At 43.0% G+C, this 21,924-nt stretch overlaps 1 protein-coding gene across 1 annotated transcript; it reads left to right on the top strand.

Annotated features, from left to right (window-relative positions):
* Nucleotides 1–759: 759 nt before the first annotated feature.
* LOC132320032 (E3 ubiquitin-protein ligase RBBP6-like) lies at nucleotides 760–20,415 on the top strand. The gene is made up of 10 exons (XM_059832130.1): nucleotides 760–925; nucleotides 4,547–4,587; nucleotides 14,360–14,448; nucleotides 15,342–15,455; nucleotides 16,364–16,533; nucleotides 17,288–17,391; nucleotides 17,765–17,887; nucleotides 18,031–18,109; nucleotides 18,204–18,261; nucleotides 19,602–20,415. Exons 1-10 carry the CDS (start codon nucleotides 760–762, stop codon nucleotides 20,413–20,415), a joined length of 1,758 nt encoding a protein of 585 aa, XP_059688113.1.
* The last annotated feature ends 1,509 nt before the right edge of the window (nucleotides 20,416–21,924 follow it).

The following is a 21,924-nucleotide window of genomic DNA, read 5'->3' as shown; positions in this document are numbered from 1 at the left end:
CCAGAGATGTCCCCTCCCTTCGCTGGCCCTGCGGCGTGGGCAGCCGAGCGCCACAGGGCAAAGCCCGCTGCATCTCCCCCAGGCTGTCTTGCCCTGGCTGGCTGCTGAGAGGAGGGGACAGCAGGTGGTGACAGCCTGGGGGGTGACAGGAGGGAGACCAGGCGGTGACAGGCCTGGGGGGTTACAGGACACCAGGCGGTGACAGGCCGGGGGACAGCAGGGACACCAGCGGGCTGGGGCAGTGACAGGCCCGGGGCTGACAGGCGGTGACCCCGACCGGTGATAGCTCTCCCCTCGGGGTGCTTGGCGTTAGGAAGAAGATGGCGGGGCCGCCTCGGTCACCTTAGGTGGGCCTTTAGTCATAATGCGCTGGGTCACATGAGGAGGGGGGTGTGGGTGGGCGCGGTGTGCCATTGTGCATGCGCAGTGATGTGCTAGCCACGCCCCGTGCAGTTGTCGGCCGGGAAACCCCTCTGCGGAATGTTGAGGCAGGGGCTCCGGCGTCGCCATAGCGAGCGGTCAGGCCTGGAAGCGCTGTGTGCGAGGGAGGGAGCGGAGGACAAGCCGGGGGCTGCAGGGTCCTCTCCCTGTTGTCTGCCTGGGCTGCGAGGAGGAGCTCAAGCTCAGCCTGTGTTGCTTGCTCCGACCCCCTCGGTGGGCCCTTCCCCGAGCCGCCGTGGGCCCTAACGGGCGCAGAGGTCGCAACGCCATCTGCCGTGGTAGACGCCGTCGCGGAGCGGGCACCGCCTGGCCCTGACCATGTCTTGTGTCCACTACAAGTTCTTCTCCAAGTTGAGCTATGACACAGTCACCTTTGGCGGCCTCCACATCTCCCTGTGCGACCTCAAGCGCCGGATCATGGGCCGTGAAAAGCTGAAGGCGGCCAACTGCGACCTGCAGATCACCAACGCCCAGACCAAAGAAGGTGCGTGGAGGCAGCGGGCGTGGGGCCTTGGGGACCGTGCGGCTGGCATCGTCGCAGATGGCCCCACGGCAGCCGTGGCCTGCGGGACCCACACTTTGTGGCTTGTCCCCACGTAGCGTGTCTCAGCCTGGGACCCATCCCGCCGGCGTGCAGGGGGACCAGGAGGGCAAGCGGCACCGGGGTTTAAGTGGGCCGGGAAGCCATAATGCGATTCGGCCACGATCGGTAGCTGTGACTTGTGTTGGGGGCCTCACAGAGCTGTTCTTTCATAGTTGCTGTTCTTTCGTAGTTGCTGTTCTGACAACAACCTTCAGATCTGTGTTTTAGAGGCGGAGCTAGGTGGCGAAGAATGTGTGCTTGATGTGCGACATGTAGTGCTTACAAACGTTTTGGTTTCCTGGAATTCTTCTAGGTAGAATGATAAGGAAATGTGGGAGGATAACTTGTAATAACAAACTTGCCAGATTTCTTTGAAATCTGGTGGAGGAAGCTGAAAGTGATAGAAATGGAACAGATGGCTAATTGGAAGACAAAAAGTGGGTTTGGTGACTTAATTTTGTCTTCGACTTGTTATACTCCACTACATTGGAAAACTGGTTTTGTGGCTGTTACAGAAACTGCTCCCTGCCACGTTTTGGATCAAGAGTGAATCTGTGAGTTATAAGCTATACAGAGCCTTTAAAGCCTTGAGGACACTTGCCCATGAGTGTTCTCTGTATCTAAATTATGCTTTGGAATTTCTTGTTAATATACCTTCTTTTCTACACCAAAGACATTGCCATTCAGATGCTACTGAGCATCATTTTCATCATCCCTTTCTACCCGTGTCTTTTTCTCCTGCTACTACGTGTTAACCACATCAGGGCAGTACTGAAGTTTTATGGCAGAACATTTATGGTCAATATACATAAGAAATGTTCTTAGAGAAGGCATATATTCTTTTAAATCTAGTAAATGGTGCTTGATTCTTGGAGGTGATAATGGTTTTGTATTACTTAGTATGACATTTCAGTTTGGTAGTCTGCCATCTTGGTGAGTTTGAATGGGATTAAATACCTTGGGTTGTGACTTTTCGGAAACAAAAAGACTTGTCAAGTGTTTTCATTCCTTAAACATGAAATTTCTTGTCTTTTTCCTCTGGTTCTGTGACACTCTTACAACCATCTTTTCTTTAAAATGTGTACAGGTGGTTTTTTCCTCTTCCTGTGTGATGTATTAAAGCTTAAACAGGATAATATGTATGCTGTGGGGACCGTAACTTCAGCCCTACCCTTTAGAGTGGTCGGATCGAAAGCTCCTGTGTATCTACAGACATTAAAACTATTTTCAGGAGAATGGTTGCGAAGAGACTTCACAGCACAATGTTAGGGGTCTTAGGGATGCCATTGGATTGCATGACATGCGTAGGTAGTGATATGTTTCAGAAGTCTTGAATTTCTCTAGTAGCATTGAATACAATTGTCAAGAGCTTTTGAACAGTGTTTAATTGGCTTGAAGGGCTTTGCTGCAGAGGGTCTCTGAATTTTGTCTTCAGATGCTGATGTCCTTTCAGCTTCACAAATGCTAGCGGGCTGAATGGCCAACTGGCTGACGTCACTCCTGTAATAGCTGGGTCTGTGTCAAACAGAGCCTTAAAACCAGAATGGTGGATGGTAATAAACTGTGATGGAGACCAATTATTATCACCAGAAGGAGAAATGTTTCGAAATAGGCCAAACATGTGGATTCTGTTATAGCAGAAACTGTTATCAAGTCATATAGCATTCTGTTATAAAGTTTTAGAACAAAAACTTATGCTCGTAAGTATGTTCCCCCCCAAAGTGTTACTCTATATCCATAATACCAGTTTTACAAAGTCTGTTGCTTTGTTTTCATACGTAATCAGAATCCACTGAAGGAAAAGTATCTGCCTCACTAGGTTCTGTTAAATGTGGTGTTGCCTAAAGGTGAAGTTAAAGCAGGAGTCTCTTCCCTGCTTTAAAGAGCATCCCTCTTGTTTGACAGTGACAAGATCCTCCTCTAGGCAGGTTGTGTTGCCCTTTGGCCGTTGTAAAATGAGTATAAAATCTTAACACTGCGTATAAGAGTGACACTGATGCTTATTGAAGCTTTCCTAAGGGTGTTTTCCATGTGAAAAGGCAAAAATCCCCCAGTGGTTTTCAGAGCAAAGCTAGAGAATACATTTCAGTGCCATGTATATGTATGCCCAATTTCTGGTTTCTCTGCGTGACCGTGAATTTCAGTTTTTGTAAAGCAGATGTAGATGCTTAAACTCACCTTCAGAAGATAAAGGGAAACACTAGACCCGGATATTCTGCCTAAATGGGATGTTTGGCATTCTTGCACGTGGACATAAAGTATTGGGGTTTTATAACGTTGCCTGTGCAGGAGTCCTGACTAAAGGCTGAAATGATCGTGGAAAGAACAAAGTGAACCTTGAGTGAAGGTGGCCTACTTGTTCAGATTTTGCCGAGCACTCTAAGCTTTTACAGTTCAGTAATTGTTACTTTTCATCATGGCAATCTAGTAATAGAAGCAATGCTAATATAAGCTAAAAGGAAACAGGATTTTAAATACCAATGGAAAAAACTGATGTGATGGACTCTCTTTAAGATGCTGGGGAGGCAAAATGGATGGTTGGGACCTATTTTAAAAGGTGCGGGGGGGTGTGGGGGGGTGTCCTCTTCCATGCTTACTGCAGAGGCAAGTTCTATAAAGGCAGAATTCCCTTCAAAAAGCCTATACTCGAGAATGATGCATTTAAACTTGCCTCCTTTTAATTTGATCTGGATTTCTTGACCTGTCTTTTACAATAGATGTTCTCACAATATAGTGGAAGAACTGCAAACTCCAGAACTCTTGAGTACTCTTGCCTGCCCTGTAACATTCTGACTCCAAACACTTGGAGAATGTGCTATTCTGCTTTTCTGCTATTCTGCTTATCAGGCAAAATTAAAACCCAAACAAAACAAACATGAGACTCTGGACTGGTCTTAATCTGGTGATTTGTGGTCTGGACCAGAAGGAATACTCCGTATGACTCCGTTCAGCAGGTAGAAACAGCTGCTTTCGGCTTCCAGAACTGCAGCTGGCGTGATCTACCATTGTTTGTCTGGGCGTCAGTGCTGTTTCCATTGAAATGCAAAGCACTGAGCAGCTGAGAAGTGTGGTTGTTGATGGATTAAGCCCCAAGAAATAGGCAGCCATGGCAGGCTCTCTTCTGTGTTCTGTCAGTCTGGAGCACTAGCAGCACAGGTGAAGCATTTTCAGTTAAGAGCTATGAAAGCGACGGCGCAGAGTTTTCGTGCTTTAGCTAAGTGCCTGGTTTGCTGCAGGGCAAGCTAGGCAGGCTTTAGAATCTGGTTTATGCAGGTGAGACTTTGCTGTGGTTTGTTTTTCTCCAGAGGTCTATTGGTTTTGTAGCCTAACGGAAGCCCAAGCAACCTAAGCTAGATGAGGAAAGAACCTCGTGCATTAGCAGACTCTCCTTTAGTGACCTTTGAGACCATTTTGCTGTTGGCATTCAAACTATTTTAAAAAATGAGGGAGATTTTGCTGCTTGTGTTTGATTCTCAAACCTGAATTTATGTTGGTTTATGTCTGTCTTTATGTTGTTTTCAGAATACACAGATGATCATGCCCTGATTCCTAAGAACTCATCGGTAATTGTTAGAAGAATCCCTGTGGGAGGAGTTACAGAATCACAGAATCACAGAATCAGTACGGTTGGAAAAGACCTGTAAGATCATCGAGTCCAACCTGGGGGGGGGGGGGGGTGGGGAAAAAAAAAAAAAAAAACAAAAAAAAAAACAAAAAAAACCCCCACAACCACAAAACCCACGCCACACAACAACAATAACAAGCCACAACCCACCCAACACCACACAGCACCATGTCCATCAAGCTACATCCCACAATGCCACATCCACACGCTCCTTGAATACCTCCAGGGAGGGTGACTCTACCACCTCCCTGGGCAGCCTATTCCAGTGTTTCACCACTCTCTCAGTGAAGAACTTTTTCCTAATGTCTAGCCTGAACCTCCCCTGTCGCAACTTGAGGCCATTTCCTCTAGTCCTGTCACTAGTCACTTGGGAGAAGAGACCAACACCCACCTCTCTGCAACCCCCTTTCAGGTAGTTGTAGAGAGCGATAAGGTCTCCCCTCAGCCTCCTCTTCTCCAGGCTAAACAACCCCAGCTCCCTCAGCCGCTCCTCATAAGACTTGTGTTCCAGACCCCTCACCAGCTTCGTCGCCCTTCTCTGGACACGCTCCAGCACCTCAATGTCCTTCTTGTAGTGAGGGGCCCAAAACTGAACACAGTATTCGAGGTGCGGCCTCACCAGAGCCGAGTACAGAGGCATGATCACCTCCCTGCTCCTGCTGGCCACACCATTTCTGATGCAAGCCAGGATGCCGTTGGCCTTCTTGGCCACCTGGGCACACTGCTGGCTCATATTCAGCCGGGTGTCGATCAACACCCCCAGGTCCTTTTCTGCGGGGGAACTTTCCAGCCACTCGTCCCCAAGCCTGTAGCGTTGCCTGGGGTTGTTGTGGCCAAAGTGTAGAACCCGGCACTTGGCCTTATTGAACTTCATCCGGTTGGCCTCAGCCCATCGATCCAGCCTGTCCAGATCCCTCTGCAGAGCCTTCCTACCCTCAAGCAGATCAACAGTCCCTCCCAACTTGGTGTCATCTGCAAACTTGCTGAGGGAGCACTCTATCCCCTCATCCAGATCATCAATGAAGATATTAAACAAGTTAAAGCTACCAGCAAAACCTTTGTTCTGTAAGTATCCATAAAGCATTGTATTCTTTGTTAGGGGTTTCAGTGTGTTGACTTTTTTTACAGATACTAGTTTACAGAGGCATTCCGCTTGTATCTTTCTTGTTAAAGCTGCTGTTAAGTTTTGTTGTCAGGGGGTAGATTTTAGCGCATCTGTCCCAAAGTAGACTTACATTTTTTGGCCTGCTGGGGCACGGGGTTCGAACTCCAACAATGGTAACTTGTAAGATGATTCTGTGGGGTTTGTTCCTGGGGTTGACTGTTCTGAGATCCAAGTTGTAGATCCTGTTCCCTCTAGGTGGAGAGATTCCTTATTATATGTGTTTGCTTTTATTGCTTTTATAGTAAAGAGAGATACGCACTGTAGTGTAAACTTGTAATTTGTTCCCGTCTCAGAAGAGTCTGATTCTGAGTGTTTAACTATTTCTTGCATTTGGGGGAGGGGGGCGGGATATGGCAGGTATTCTTACGCCCCAAATCTGGGGGTTCTGCATACTAGCTATAGAGGAAAGACCAAGGGTTGCCAGCTGGCCAGCCAGGCAAACAAGAATTTCCATTCACAAGTGATTCCTATTCGTTTCCTAAAGACAGTGCCTGTTTCAGGCAAGAGAAGAACAACAATATCCTAAAGTGTATTGCCTTTTGTGCGAGCACGATGAAGGAACAGTTAATCCTTTCCAAACTTGAAACTCAGTAAGCAGTTCCGCACGTTCCTAAATGTTACTGGTTGTCTTTCTTTGTCTGTTTTTACCCTAAGCTGGTATCTGTGCTCCAGGTTTTAATTCTGTGTTCCTAAGATTTACGGAGGACAGAGAATCGGGTGTACTGATTAAAATTACAGCTCTTCAAATGCATGTCATGTATGTATTCATACAGTCCCGTTCTGTATCAGCTACATTAGCATTGTTTGAATGGCCATGTTTTCCAGCCGCCTTAAAGGTACGCCTCTCCACCACAATCAGTAGCTATTATTAGCTTGTGGTTTTGCCATGTCTTTCTAACGTTGGTTCTCATAAATCAAGTAGACTGATGAGTTACAGTGTGTCTTGAAGAAACACTGCAGCAGCGTGCTGGTGCCCATGAAGCATTTGCAAGCAAAAACCCCTGATTTTATGTGGCTCTGCATGTAAACTTTGGGCATATTACTGCAGTAGCTGCTGCAGTGCTTTCAGGCACTGCCTAGTAATTCGGGACGCCACAGCGTTGTGCTTATAAACGTGGCCTTGTTTGGGGGGGGTTAATCGAAATACGGATGCTTAGTGCTGTCTTGTCAGTGCATCCTCCCTTACTGGTTGGATGTCACCCTCTCCTGCTATTGTAACGCTGCCCTAAAACGAGAGGATAGGTGCTGCTAGCCTCAAAGATCAAATAAGTAGCTGGATGTGGGGGTAAGGAAGGAATGGCACTGCTGTTCTAACGTTGAAAATTAACCAGGCAGATTGGCTTTCTATTCCTTCAGCTGGAAACATTGCAGAAACAACTGGTAGAGTGGTTAACGTTTGGGAATGATGAATGTGTGCTGTAATGGTGGAGAGGCCTTCAAAATGCGTTACTCGCCTTGGAGTATGTTCTTCAGGGTCAGTGGATGAAGAAACCCTTGTGTGGCAATCTAAAGTATCTCCTCGAACTTGCTCATCTTCAGGAGGTACATGGCTCTAACTGCGAGCCCGGTGGTGGTCTAGCAGTGGCAGGAAGCATGAGCCTTTCTATTTGGACATCAGTTCCACAGCAGCCTTTGAATTGCCTCTGCTCATGGGACACTTTGGATGATGTGTGAATGGTTTGTTAACGATATCAGTGGTTGCATGTCTGATTCCTGATGAGCAGCATGCAGATACAGATCAAGGAGTATGTGGAAGCTCAGCAAGGTTTCAAATGTAATAAGTATTTCCCAAGATATTGTAGCATTTACAAGATTTTCTTAAAGCAAATTCTGGCAATTAAGACCTTTTTTTTTTTTGTCACAGGGCTCCTAAAGCGCACAAAACCCTGGGAACTGCTTTCAGGTGACATTTCTACTACTATTTTTAGTCAATGTAGCATATGTAACCCATGTAGTATTTTGGCACTTTCATGGCTAAGTACGGTAGATATCTGAACACAGTGCTTGGGCTGCCACAAAGAAACACTGTTCTAAAGACTGTGCTGCTAAAACTGTTGTTATTTCTTTGTCAGATGACTGATTTTTTCTCTTAAGTAAACTAGCACTTCAAAGGGTCTCGACTACCCCTGTTCTTTCTTAGAAACTAAAGTACTCTCTCTGGTAGCTATTTGTAAGACTAGGGCGGGATATAGGGATTGGCTAAAGTTACCTTCATTATCTTGAGGGTTGAGCATTTAAGAACACAGAACTTAACGCAGCAGAGACAAAATGTCTGTAGACTTCCTCTTGCACTGTTGTGTTCTCGATCTCTAAGTCTTAGAGTGATTTCAGACAAAGTAGACGTGGGATTTGGGGGGTGGGGGGGTGGTGTTTAATGCATTGAATGTTATCAAAAGAGAGAGACGAGTTTATGTATAGGAAGAAATTTCCCCATTCACTAGCCTATCAGAACAGAATGTTTTGATGTTCAGGTTTTATAATGTGTTTTCACTGCTTGATGTTGGGTACAAGTGCTTTAAGTTCTCATCTCCTTGATTTCTTCTTCTAGAAGTCGAACTGAGCCAGTGAGTGGAACACCAAAAGCAGTATGTAAAAACACCATCTCAGACTTTTTTCTCCACACTGCACTTAATTCTCAACAATGTAGCCTTGTATTAATTTTCCAAACATTAACTTAATATCTTTTCCAGTAAACCATAGTATATGTTGTGAATACCACGTATTGGATTCAGCATAGTAATAACTGAGTCATGCCATCGTTTGCACAGTTCTAATGTGAATCTTGGTCTTTGTGCCTAGTAATGCATTGTGTTTCACATTGAATATGCCAGAATATTTCCTGAATGACTGTGTACTGTGCAGGTAACGTATGACAATTTTTAGATCGTGTAGGCTCAAGGTTTGCACAGTTGAACATGGTGCCATGTTCTACAGCTGTCTGTCGACAGCTAGTAATCTGGATGTTGGTATAGGTTGTTGTGTGCTTTTTGTTTCTTGCAATAAAAGGTGTTTGGAGTGTATTTTTTGCCATTTTCACATTCTGCTTTTTCTTCACTGGAACGGTGTGAGGCATTACACTAACCCTGGATCATTGGATCTGATCACTTGATAAGGTGTTAGGGTAACTTAATCTAGAAATTCATGAACTCTGGGTCTGTGTTCTGTGAAGAATACAGCCTCTGATGCTCGTGGAATGGTAGGCAATCAACTTAAAATTGAAAACTTTTTGTAGGTAGGTCTAAAACCACTACGTCTAAATCTGACATCCATAATTCTATCACTGATTGGTTCAAATTCCTTTTTGGACATGAATGCCTCTCATTGTGATTTTGAGTTAGTTTAACTGGCCCAGTGACCCTAGCAGTTAAAGTAATGCATTTATGTAAACCACGTTTAGAGTATTTGGTCTAATTCTGATGGGGTTTTATTTCCTGAAAACAGTTGTTTTCCTCTTTGCTTACTAGCATGTGTATAAACACAACTCTCATGTTCAAACATTATTATTATTATTATTATTATTGTTGTTGTTGTTGTTGTTATTGTTATTGTTATAAACATTAGCCTCGTGTGCTCCCTGGCATGTCTGTGTTACCTTTCTAAGTAGCATCTTACCATAAGCTAACATAGATGTCTCAAAAAAAAAAAAAAAAAAAACCCAAACCAAAAAAACACAGAAAAAGGAAGACTCCTGGAGTGGGAGGGAAGACTTAGTGTTTGTTAGAACTAATTAAAGTAAATGAAAGACCAGGCAAAAACATTCCCTTCTTGTTTGCTCTGACTGTACCTGACATGGGTTGTGGGTAGCCACAGGGAGGGTGGAAGCCTTGCATCTCTCTTTACAAGTCCTCTCTCTCTCTCTCACTGTCAAAGCACGGCAGCCTCAGGTGCTTCTAGGCTTGGAGGCACAATGAGCTTTATTCTTAAAGCTAGCTCAGGTCTTGGTCTGAAGGGTGGGGGGTTTGTTTTCTTTGGTTGGTTTTTTAATACACGTATTTCTGTAGGTATTTCAAAGCAGAACCTGGACCTTACTGTGGTGGGAATAAATCACTGGAAAGCTTGCCAATTATTGTTGAACAGTAAGGCAGCAAAATGAAGTTTAGTTAAGGTATTTTTAAAAAGGCTGCACAAAGCTGATACTTTAACTCTTCCTTCATTGTCTTGCTGTTATGTTAGCTGTTGTTGTTGTACACTTCCAAATTTGTGCTGCTGGCCTACTGTTACTACAGCCAAGGCAAGAAAGGGGATCCTTTTTGGTTTAGCATTACTATGTCAGTAACTGCAAGGATCTCTAGTTGGAATTTGTCCTTAGAGGCTGCAGAAATGCAGAGAGTCGTGCCCATCGTTTTAGTGCTGTTGAGCACAACTGGGATCCTTCCTGGCTGAATTTTTAGTTTAGCCAAGCTGTCGGGTTTTAGGAAACCACTGTAATTTAAATGTAGCACCCCAGCAGTGAAATTAGCCTTTTCGTCCTCTGTTCTGTCCCCTTTCCCACTTGCTTTGTGTTAGTTTCTGTTTAGTCTTCTGTTTGAAATGGGAGTTAATACATTGACTGTCGAGTCTGGGGTTTTGGGTTTAGTTTTTGGTGTTTGGGGTTTTTCCCCCCCCAGTTCTTCTGCAGTATTACCTTAGGGCTGTATACACGTTTCATGGAGATGTTGTTTCTACTTGACTAACTGGAGGGACTGGCAGGAAATACTCCAGTAGACATTTAAAGGGAAAAAAAAAAGACACAAGAATGTCGGGTGATTGGAAGGTGGCCGTTGGGCAAACGTACTAAATAGTACATTAATTATCTATTTGCTACTTTTGATAGCTGTTTAGTAGAAAGGAGTGCTATCACCTCTGTTAAGAAATGAGACTGTTGCCTGCAGGCCATATAATAACCGCTTCCTAAAAACCAGAAGAACTAATTAATAGTTGATTAACTGCTCTGTTTCAGTTACTGGTCAATATTAGACTGTTTAATGCTAGACTCCAGTCGAGAGCTTTCCTCATTTCTTGTTTGCTGCTGAAAAAGCACCACGTGACAGTGGTTGTGCCTGCCAGGAGAGAACATAGGCCTGTTTTCCCACAAGTAAAGAAGAGTGGCATGCGGAGCTGTTCAGTTTACATGGTGAAATTTTTTCCATGTTTTTGAACAACTTCAGACATCGTAAGCAGTGATTCCGGTGTCTTTCTGATAATGTTTTACTAGTGTAAGCTGAAGTGCTGTTGGTGGCAGAATGTAATTCAATATGCTGGAAAAGGAACAAGAGAAGAGTTACCCTTTTCACTTGTGGCAAAACTGCCCTTCGGTATTAGTTCTCACTAGACACTGCAGTCCATTACTACCCCGTGGCCTGAGGACTTCATTCCTGCAAGCTGTTCCAGTAGGCAGCAGGGAGGGAGGAGTGTGGCTGCAATGGAGAAAAAAATGACAGGATTGTGCTCTGAGTCCATGTTTTCATCATCCTTAGAAATTGCTTTTGGACTGGTAGCAGGGAGAATAATATTAAATTCTCACAGTTCCATAACCAATTTGGAGAGTATGGCCTGTGGTCTAATAAAATACAAGAAATCAGTTTTTATAGGCTACTCTGTCATGGTAAACACCTTTATTTCAATACTTTGAGCAGTTTCTTTTTTTTCTAGACAAAGTGGTGGGTTACTGCTATGGCTGATGTTTTGGGTTGGCATTTTTATTGGGGTTTTGTGGGGTATGGTGAGTTTGGCGTTTCTAAACTTACTGACAGGAGGGGCAGAGTTCGTGTTTCAGGGCTGATCTGCCTGTGCTTCATTTTCACCGGCAACTAGACTGCGTTCATAAAAAGCATAACCATGTGCATTTATAAATGAGGAGACGTTCACTGATTAATTTCCAAACTACCCTGAAAATAAGTTTCCTGTAGTGATGCTTCCTTCTCAAATAAACTTAAATTTTTTTTCAAATCCTTTTTTTTGCTGAAAATTGGCAGCTTCCTTAGCCCTTTGACTTCTAAGCAGTTGTAAGCATTTGACAAGGGTCCCTCTCTGAGATACTCTGGAGCAGTAAGTTGATCTCCAGCAGGTTTGGTTATTGTTGTTTCTCCTCATTAACCACATAGGCACTCTTAAGCTGTCATAGGTTTGGACTTTGTTTTGAGCAAATACAAATTACACTAGGTTGGAAATGCCTCTTTCCGTGACACTCAGAGGATATAGTGCAGACTTTCAGGCTACAGTAGAGGTTAACTATTGCTATGTTTTGATTGTAGAACTTGAACGTGTGTTTAATTTTTTCTGAACAGATTGATGACTCTTCCGCACCGATTCCTCTGGCCCAGCTTATTAAGGTATCTCGAGAGTCTTGTCAAATACTTTAAAAAAAAAAGGGTTTGCTTCGTCTTTTTAAATCTTATACTGTGATCTGTAGCTGGATAACTGTTGTAATGTGAGCAAAGCTTGAATGTAGTTTTTAAGAATTTAAAGTATTTCTTTTAACTTCAAAGTGTGTGTGTATTTTGATACTATCCTGTGAAGAGTAGTCGCCAGTTTGGGAAGATAGAAGGGGAGTACCTTAGCAGCCTCAACGTAATGTTGCAGTATTACTCGTCTTCAAGACACAAAGAAGCAGCACTTCAGAAGCTGTTTACCATTTTTCATACCTTTCGTTAATTTTGCACTGGAAACTCACACAATTTTCACAGAAGAGTTTAGTTGGCTCTAAGTTACGGACATTTCAGGGGGTTTGCAGCAGCCAAATTAGAGGCGTTTCTGGAACGTGGACAATTGCATGGCTATTTTTCAATTTCTAGTCATTATAGTTATAGATCCATTCTTTGAATGCTGCATGATTTCATAAATCAGAGTAGCTAGAGAGTGGACAACACAATAGACTTTGTTTGAACGCAGGCTGTGTCAATTGTGTAAATATACCTAACTGTTTATAGGACTAGACCAAGGGGTACGTGTGGCATATTAGCAGATGTGACCTTCTGAAACTGTTGTAATGCCATGTTTTGCCATGGAACTGCCTGCATTTTTTGCTCAACAATGTGTAACTTTCTCTGGGAAAGCACTAGTGGTGGCACTTTGTGAAAAGGCACAGTGCTAGCCAATGAAATGACTAGTCTTTAAAGTTACAAAGATGAGAGAAGGCAGGGCCTAATGCAGAGGAGCTAGTTCTTTGTTCTGAAAAGAAAGGCTGGAGTTCATTTCCGAGAAGGAGAAAGCTCTTCCCACTGCTACCTTCTTCCATCTCTCACTGCAGAAATTAAGTTGGGTCCATTTGGCAAAAAAAAACAACAAACCAAACACAAACAAGAAAATTCCTTGGGAAGGTAGCCAGCAAAAGAAATTGGTCTCCATTAGTGCTGTCCCTAAACGTGTCCTTGTTTCCGTAAACTCCTGTGAAGTTTTACTCTAAAATGTGGAAAACTGTCCAAGTGGTGTACACATGTAAGCTTTCGAGAAAATTTAAGTATATCAGAAAAATGCAGGGACATAGCATAAAGCAGCTCCAGACTGTTACTTCCTCTAACCTCTTTTGTGCAGACTGGCTTAGCATGGAGGCAATGTGTTGTAAAAAGTTTTCTTTTTGACTCTTAGTATGTATTAAATGCCATCTTTGACTTTTGCTCTATTCCTGGGAACGTTTTGTGGGGTTTGGATGTGTTTTGTAAACCGTTTGGGTTCACACAAACTAGTCAAGTATCTGTAAAGTTTTCTGTAAACGTTAATGGAAGCGCTCTCAGAGATGTCGATCTGGACAATGTTACTGTCTGTATGAAACACCCATTTAATAAAATGTTGAAAGTAGTTGGTTGCTTTTGTGAATGCATGCATAGAAGAAGAAAAACATGAGTGGTTGGTCGGAATGATAGGTGCTTGAAAGTCCACATCATTTACAGTCACTCCCTTAGAGCCTGCTTGTACCTGGACTAGTGTGTGATAAAAACATTTGAACAAATACTACTTAAAAACAATCAGCTGCCGTCAATAATTGGAAGATCTAGTTCTGCATAAGGTTTGGATTACAATTTGTACGTTAAAAGGACACAGTCAGCTGGAAAAAACTGCAGGTTCTGCTTACTGTAGATTAATCATTTAACATAGAGAAGTTAGAGAAGAATCTTTTGTCTTGCTGAGGGGTTATAAAAAGCTTGATTCCTTCTAAGGCTTCTGTGTCTGAAGCTGGCTTTCAGCAAGGAGAAACAACCTCTCCGGCTCTTCAGTTGTGTGTCCTTTTAATGCTGCAAAATGTAACTAGTGATATTTGCATACATCTTTCTCAATTAAATGTACAGTGGACATCTTCTCCTTCAAATAGTCTGGAGCTTAAAAATCAGTTTAAAGGCAGTGGATAGTCTAATTTTTTCTACACATAGCTTCAGTCCGCTTGGAAGAAAATGGGATCGATTAGACAGGTCTTTAGGTAAGGTCCAAACAGAGCCTAAGCAGCTGTTTTCATGCGACCTCAGCGAGCGTTGTGCTGCTCTTTACAGGACTGGGTGAGTGGTGCTGTCTTTGGCTGTGTGGGCTTAAATGTGGTTCTAATGTGTGCATCCAATAATTACCTCTTAAACAGACCACCAATCTGGCTGAAGCCAATGCTTCCGAAGAAGACAAAATAAAAGCTATGATGATGCAGTCTTGCTGTGGATATGATCCAACCAGGTAAGTGCTGATAATGTCAAATCTGTTCTTTGAAGCTGATGGGAAAATGGTAGAGATGTTTGTTTTAACACAAGAGACACATGCATATCTTCTTCTTTTTCTCCCCAAAACCGTTTAGTTACATGAAGAAACCCTTGGGTCCACCTCCACCGTCATATACTTGCTTTCGTTGTGGAAACCCTGGCCACTATATAAAGGACTGCCCGACAAATGGGGTAAGATTGTGGGGGACTTCTGGTCTTAGTTTTGTTTTTTTTTTACCTTGGCAGTTAGGTAACAAATAAATGAACACGCATATGAAGAGTTGTTTCTCTTGGGGTGAAATGCACTTTATATGGCAATGTTGCAAAGCCCTTCAAAATTCAAGGGAGACTTGGAATTACAAATGTGAAATTTTCTTTTTTCTAGGTCATAGACATTAAATATGTCCATAGATCTTTCTCTGTGAACTTTCATGCATATTTTTATGTATTTCAATATTACTGGGAATTTTTGTGGTTTTAACTGTGGTTTTAATGACAGTTCACCATTTTCTGTATTTTGTATAAAACCAAGATGTTTCTGTTGACCCCATCTATTGAATATTTGCGTGTGTTAACTGCACGAGTCTCTGGTTGAGCTGAGGGATATTTCACCCTGGAGGAACCTGAAGTTAAGCCAAAGAATGTCGACTGAGTTCAAAACACTGCTCCAGCCTTTGGAACATCCTGACGATACTCATTTAGGAAAATCAGTATTTCAGCTGAGCAACCCTTACGCTAGGCAAAAGGAGAGGATGAAAGGCTTTGCTGCGTAAAATAATCACTGAAATGTCATTTTAAGTGCGGGTCATCAGATGAGATATGTCTGCATGGCTTTTCTTAACAGAACAAAAATTTTGAGTCTGCTCCCAGACTTAAAAAGAGCACAGGAATTCCAAGGAGTTTCATGATGGAGGTGCAAGATCCCAACACAAAGGGTGCTATGCTGACAAGCACTGGAAAATACGCAATACCAACTATTAATGCGTAAGTATGGCATTAGTTGGACTGACCAAAAAGTGAACGAGCGAAACCATGCGTGAATGCCTGAGTGGCAATGCAACCAAGTTGGCCAGCCTCTGTAGTTACGGGGGAGGAAGCATTGTCATTGTGTCTTAACCTTAAAATCGGTGATACTTTCTAGAACTCACATAGAGTGGTCCTACTGTTCGTGCCCCTGAAAGTTGGTTCAACTTGTGGTGTGCTAAGAATCTGTATTTCTGCAAAACATTTCAGTCGTGTTCACAGAGGAGTCGTTCTCTTGGAAAGCTCGTTTTGCTTCTCTTTTATGTTTCAAAGGCTTCTTGCAAAATTTAACACAGAGCTGCTGGACTGAGATTTCCTCCCCCTCAGACTCTTGTCAAATGCCATGTGTGAAACAGACTGAGGTTTTCCTGTTGCTCTAAACTAAGAAAATACTACTGTGTGCTGACAAGAGTGGCTGTTTGAAAATGCACTTGGCCGCACTTCTGCTTTTCTGTCGTGGATCTCCTTTTGTAGAAGCTGCACCGTAGACTTCTTCCATTTATAAAACGTAATTATTCGGAGACTAACTTCATCCTGAGCCTGCCATTTACATTTAGCCTCTGGCAAAGGAGTGGTGGGATTCACTTCACCTGATTTCTAGCTGTCAAAAAATGATTTTTGTAGTCTGAGCTCATCTCTTAGTTGATCCCAATGAATGGGAGAGTTCTGCAGAAGGAAAAGTGTTCCCCCCTCCCTCTTCCAGTATTGTGGCTATAGGAAAGTAGTTTAAACTAAATGCCGACTTTTTAGAAGCCAAATGTGGAGTGAGCAGAGTTCCATCTATTATCTGCCCTTTGATAAAAGCTTGGAAGAGTTTTCCTTTACCCATCTCTGACTGGTTTCTTTTTCCTTCCCCACCTGCCCTCTAGGGAAGCTTATGCTAGAGGAAAGAAGGAAAAGCCTCCCTTTTCACCAGAGGAGCCCTCCTCCTCCTCCTCCGATGATCCCATTCCAGATGAGTTGTCATGTCCCATTTGTAAAGAGCTAATGACTGATGCAGCTGTTATTCCCTGCTGTGGAAACAGTTTTTGTGACGAATGTAAGTGTTACTCCCATGTTTGTTATTTCAAAACATCACGTCTGATCTTCTGAAAGCAGAAGTAGGAGATAACGCCATTACTTTGTTGCCAGTTCTACTTAATACTTGAGTATCCCCTGAATAGGAAAGGACTCCTCTTGCATAAAGGGAAAAAAAAAGGCAGAAACCTTTTTTCCCTTTTTACATATCCAGGTAAATCCTCTTTACATGTGGAAGGACGAGTATGAGAAGAGTGCGTAATTGTGCAGGTGGTTACAGTATTAGATATCGAATGCATTTAGTTTGTCGACAGCCCTTTCTCTCATACAAAATTAGATAGCCAACTCTGGTGACTCACTGTGGTCTGCCACAAAGGGCATTTAGTTAGGCATTTAATCCACATTCTTCTCCATGGGACAGTTGCTTAAGACCTTCAGAACTCAAACCTCCTAATGCTTTTTTGAGATGTGTTTTATTCAGGAGCCTTGAGGTTGGGGACTTCTCATTGTACTAGGTAGCGGAACAAAGACTAGTCGAAACATCAAGACACAGCCTACTCTACGACTTCAAATGTTACAACAGTGAAATTTCAAAACTCTGGAGTGATTTGCTGCATACTAGAAGTTATTTACATTACTGAACATGGAGAGCTTCATGCTCTCAATTCAAGACCATATTCACCCATTAATCATATACGTGTTTTTATACTTGGCTAGAACCCCCCAAATTGCCTTAGTTTGGCTAAAACTATTCTGATGATTCTAATGATTCACAGGTATTAGAACAGCATTACTGGACTCTGAGGAGCATACCTGCCCAGCGTGTTATCAAACCGATGTTTCTCCTGACGCTTTAATTGCCAACCTGTTCCTACGCAAGGTAACACGATGCCTTTCACAGAAACTGTTTGTAAGAAAAGGCAATTTGTAAAAAGCTGAAAGGGAAGAAAAAGAGCTTAAAAGCTGAAAGGGAAGAGACAATCTGGCAAGTTCAGGTCCCACTTTTGTTTAACGTGATTGCCTCACTTTCAAGTTTGGAGCTAACACTGAAGTACTTTAAATACAGATACTCCGAGTTACCAATCATTAGTATCAGGGTTTAATGTGATGTGTTCATATATCTGTACATCCATTTCTTTTAGGCTTGATAGCATTTACAGGAAGACACAAGCAATTTTACTCTGTGCAGGCCTTTGTTCGTCCCTCTACTGAAGTTTCCTATTAGCTTTTTGTCAATGTTTTTCTGCCTCTAGGCTGTGAACAACTTCAAAAATGGAACTGGCTACACAAAGAGGCTCCGTCAGCAGATTCAGGAGCCACAGCAGCCGCCGCCACCTCCACCACCGCTCCTGACTGTTACACCTCCTGCTGCTCTGGTGAGTGCCGCTGAACTTTCTAAATCTTCCTCTCTGTCAGCCAGCAGTTTGTTGGAAGAGAACGTGAGTTTTATTTCAAGATATGCAGTGATTCTTGTATTTTAGTAGAGCTTATTTTCCGACTGTTTGCATTGATTCACAAGGGCTATCAGGTTCCTGTACCAAGACAACCAGCATTACCAAGCCTTCTGGGCCCCCAAGGACAATCAATACCCACCACCGGTAAGTAACTATAACTGTAGAATTTCTTTAAAAAGATGATCTTCAGAGAAACTGAGTGGGATTTTTTTTCTTTTCCCTCTCCCCACTCCAAAAGGTCGCCCAATGAGTGCCAGTACAATTCGCTCAGCAGGTGGCAGACCGGGCTGGGAGCTGTAAGTATTCCACAGAAATTCAATATATTACGACTTGTAACCTGTTAAATGAGGCCGTAAAACAGCTTACACAACAGCTGGTTTATAATGCAAAACGTATGCACAGGTCGTTGTGGAGAGTACAAGTGGTAATTCATTTTTAAATGGCTTCATTTGAATTGGCTTTAACAAAGGGGATCTGTGCTTGCGGTAAGATGATTGAAAATAGAACTCCAGTACGTGACCGAAAAGAGGACTCTGAAAAATCAACGCTTTGTGAGGAAACCATAATTACATATGAAAATGAAATACAATTAAAGGGTCAGGTGGAAAGCCAGCCTTTTGATTACTAGCTGAACAGGGATGAAGAACTTGATTTCCCAATAGAAGTCACCCTCCAACATTCTTTTTTTTAACAACTTAGTTGATACTGATTGAGCAAAGTACTGGAAGAGTCAACGCTGTCATTTTATGGCAATTTTGAATTTCTTCTATTTAGTCATCTCAAATAGCCAAGCTGCTTTCTCTCAGTTGGAGAGAGAGGAGTCTGTGGTATCTATTATTGCAGTGTCAAGTTAGTCCTTCCTTTTGGTATATATTTGTTATAGATAGCTGGTCAGGGTGTATTGTGTTTATAAAATCTGAAAGATAAAACAAAAACCAGGATCCATCCCACAGACTGTCTGAAATCTCACATTCCGTAAGCAAGCAAAGAACAAGTCAGGGACAAGAACAGGCCAAACACATCATCATGAGCCAACAACAGAGGAAGCGTATGTGGAAGAAGTTAAAAGAAGTTTGAGAGAAGATTAGTTCATATCTGTGCAGTACTTTGAAGATCAGAAGTGGGAAGTATTAAGCATATCAAGGAGTATATCACCGCAGAGGAGCGGTGGGCACTCGGCACATGGGAGATGGAAGTGATAGTGATAGTGCACTGTAGCCATTAAGACTTGCTCTTTTTGCATCTTACTGCAACAAAAATGATTTGCACTGCATGTAGCTGCGGAGTAGTGAAAAATGTGCGCGTTCACGTGCCAGTAGAGGCCCGGCTACACCACCGTAAATCAATCAATAGCTGTGGGAGATCGATCATGTGATAGAAGTGAGTGGAAATAGACTTACCCTTCCTGTATGATTTTACAGTAACAAAGCAGCAGCTGCTCTGTCTTGTAAGCAGAAACTTTTGCAAGTTCTGCAATTTGCAGTAGCGTTATGCCAGCAGCTGAAAGAACCTTTGACGTAAGCATGTGGAGAGGAAAAAAGAAAACAAACCAAATTTGGGAGGAAAAAAAATGGGGAGAGTGACTGTTTTGAATTAACTTATCTTTTTTGTCTGTGTGTGTTGTGGTGTTTTTAAGGCCCAAGTCTCCCTGTAGTGCTTCATCTTCCTCTACAAGTTTGTATACCTACTCCAAGTCAAGATCCGGTTCTTCCCGCTCTCGCTCCTACTCTCGGTCATTTAGTCGGTCCCCTTCTCGCTCCTACTCACGATCGCCGCTGTATGCAAGAAGAGGCTACTTTTCTCCAGACAGGTTTGGTCCACCTGGGACCAGACGAGAGAATTCACCATATGCTCGGGGACGGAGGCAGGATTATCCTGGTGGGCAGAGCCACCAAAAGTGTAATACAGCTGGAAATTACCCTGGAAAAACTTCTGGAAGAGAGAGGCATGGCATCAAAGATCCTACAAAATCAAAAGAGAAGGAGGTGGAACATCGACTGGGAGGTGACAAAGGAAATAAAGACAAAAAGCACCGGAAGAGAAGAAAAGGGGATGAGAATGGAGGATTTCCCAATGCTGAGTGGTTAGAAGGAATGAGAAAACCAAGAGAGCCACTTACAGCAGAAGACGTGAAAATGGACTCTCTGTTCATGCTCCCAAGCAGAGATGATGCCACCCCTGTGCGAGGTGAGCCTATGGAAGCAGGTTCTATGGCTTTCAAAGCAGCACCTGAAAAGGAGAAAAAAGAGAAGGATAGGCCAGAAGCAAAAACTGACAAGACAAAGCGGAAAGTAGAGGTGGCTGTTCCTCCTAAGACAGACAATATAAGAAAACCAGCAAAAGCCTCCCAGGAGAAGGTGAACACCGATGGTGACAAATCCCCTCCAATGGAACCTGCTGTGAAAAAAGTGAAGGAGGAGCAGCCAACCTTAATGCGTTTCTGTTCTTAATTCATCTTCATATTCTCTCTTGCAAAACAGTTTTGAACTTGTGCATGCTCTTCATGTTGGAAAAAAGCACACAGCATCAATTAGCTTTTCTCAGTGTTTAGCTAGAGCTGCCAGCCTTTCCAGAGCAGCGCTCTGCTGTAAAACTTATTTTTTGTAAAGAGAGCAAGAGAAATCACACGAAAACATCTGCCCCATAACAGCCCAATTAAGTAGAAGCACCAAGGACTGCAGCTGTGACTTTCAAGTAGCTCAGCTGGGCTAACAGCGAGATGTTCAGATAAGCTTAGTGCGCTGACTGAGACCATGTATAATTAAAAGGGCAGCTTTCTCTCCAGATTTCTTATTTGGGAATCCATAAGCGTTGATTATGGATTAATGGAATGGTTTAGTTGTAGTCCAACACTATTTGTTAATTCTCATCTGGGGATTTGCTGTATTAGATAGTACTTTGACAGTGCCGTTTAATTCTAGTTTGACTGAGTTTAGAATGGCTTTAATCTTAGTAATACAAGTCACTTTGGTTTTTACATGTAATAAAAATACTCAGACATGATTTCAAACAATAAAACAACATACAATAGAAAGAAACCTGATTTGTTATGTTTTGAGTTAGATGTGTTGTCTATTACAAGGCATGCCAGGTCACTGGAAATGAACTTGATTGGTCAATACAGTAGACAGCCCCCTTTTACATTTGCTTTCTCTCTTGTATTGAATGCATCAAAGAGCTCCAGAAAGTAAAGATCAGAAAAAAGCTGGGAAGGTAAAAATAAAAAGAAACAATAGTTATTCAAGACATAAGCCTCCGAAAATATGCAACAGTTTAGTTGCAGGAGTATAGCATATTGGCGTGTTTGACTAAGAAAGAGCAGAAGGTGGCTGACAAACTCAGGGCGCAGCAAGGATGTTCCCTCTCCATGTTTTAAGGTTTCTCAATCCTTGGAATGAGACTTGAGAGTCCTCTATGGTTTTTTCCTCCTCTAGCTCCAAAGTAAGCTCTTTATCACTTCATCGTAACATGGCTGCCGTACAGCTTTGAAGAAGGAAGGATTAAGGGTGAAGAGTGAATGAGAATTTTCTTTTTTTTTTTTGGGGGGGGGAGGGGGGAGTTGGGAGTGGAGGGTGGGTGTTGAAGGGAAGAGCTTCTTTTTTCTTCTCCAGCAGTCTTAGCGGATGTTGGCAGGAGAAATCCTTTCATTGACTTCTTTATGGGTTATTATTGAAGCTGACATAAAACCTAACTTGGAGGAAATCATACAAAGGCTTCACCCACGCGACCCGTTGCACTGAACTCCAGAGGAGAACGGAGTCCATGCTTCAACAACCATATAGCTCAGCTGGGTGCTGATAGGGGTCCTCCTGCACCTCCTTCAAGAGGAACAGCACCCCATTGCTTCCACTGACAAGGTATAGCCATACGGGTGCTCCAAACCAGGCCTTGGTTCTGCTGTGCAAAGGGACAGGGCTAAACTAGTTTAATTCCCTGCATTTGTCTTTAATAATACCTTT

Source organism: Gavia stellata, chromosome 33 (genome assembly GCF_030936135.1).
Source record: "Gavia stellata isolate bGavSte3 chromosome 33, bGavSte3.hap2, whole genome shotgun sequence".
NCBI classification, from domain to species: domain Eukaryota; kingdom Metazoa; phylum Chordata; class Aves; order Gaviiformes; family Gaviidae; genus Gavia; species Gavia stellata.
This window is presented reverse-complemented; position numbering and strand designations above follow the sequence as displayed.

What these genes read in the sequence shown, in the direction of transcription:
- LOC132320032 (XM_059832130.1), top strand. Translation starts at nt 760, where the DNA reads ATGTCTTGTGTCCACTACAAGTTCTTCTCCAAGTTGAGCTATGACACA. An exon ending in GCAATACCAACTATTAATGC is followed by an intron (nt 15,456 to 16,363) that starts GTAAGTATGGCA and finishes CCTGCCCTCTAG; the next exon opens with GGAAGCTTATGCTAGAGGAA. An exon ending in AAACAGTTTTTGTGACGAAT is followed by an intron (nt 16,534 to 17,287) that starts GTAAGTGTTACT and finishes AATGATTCACAG; the next exon opens with GTATTAGAACAGCATTACTG.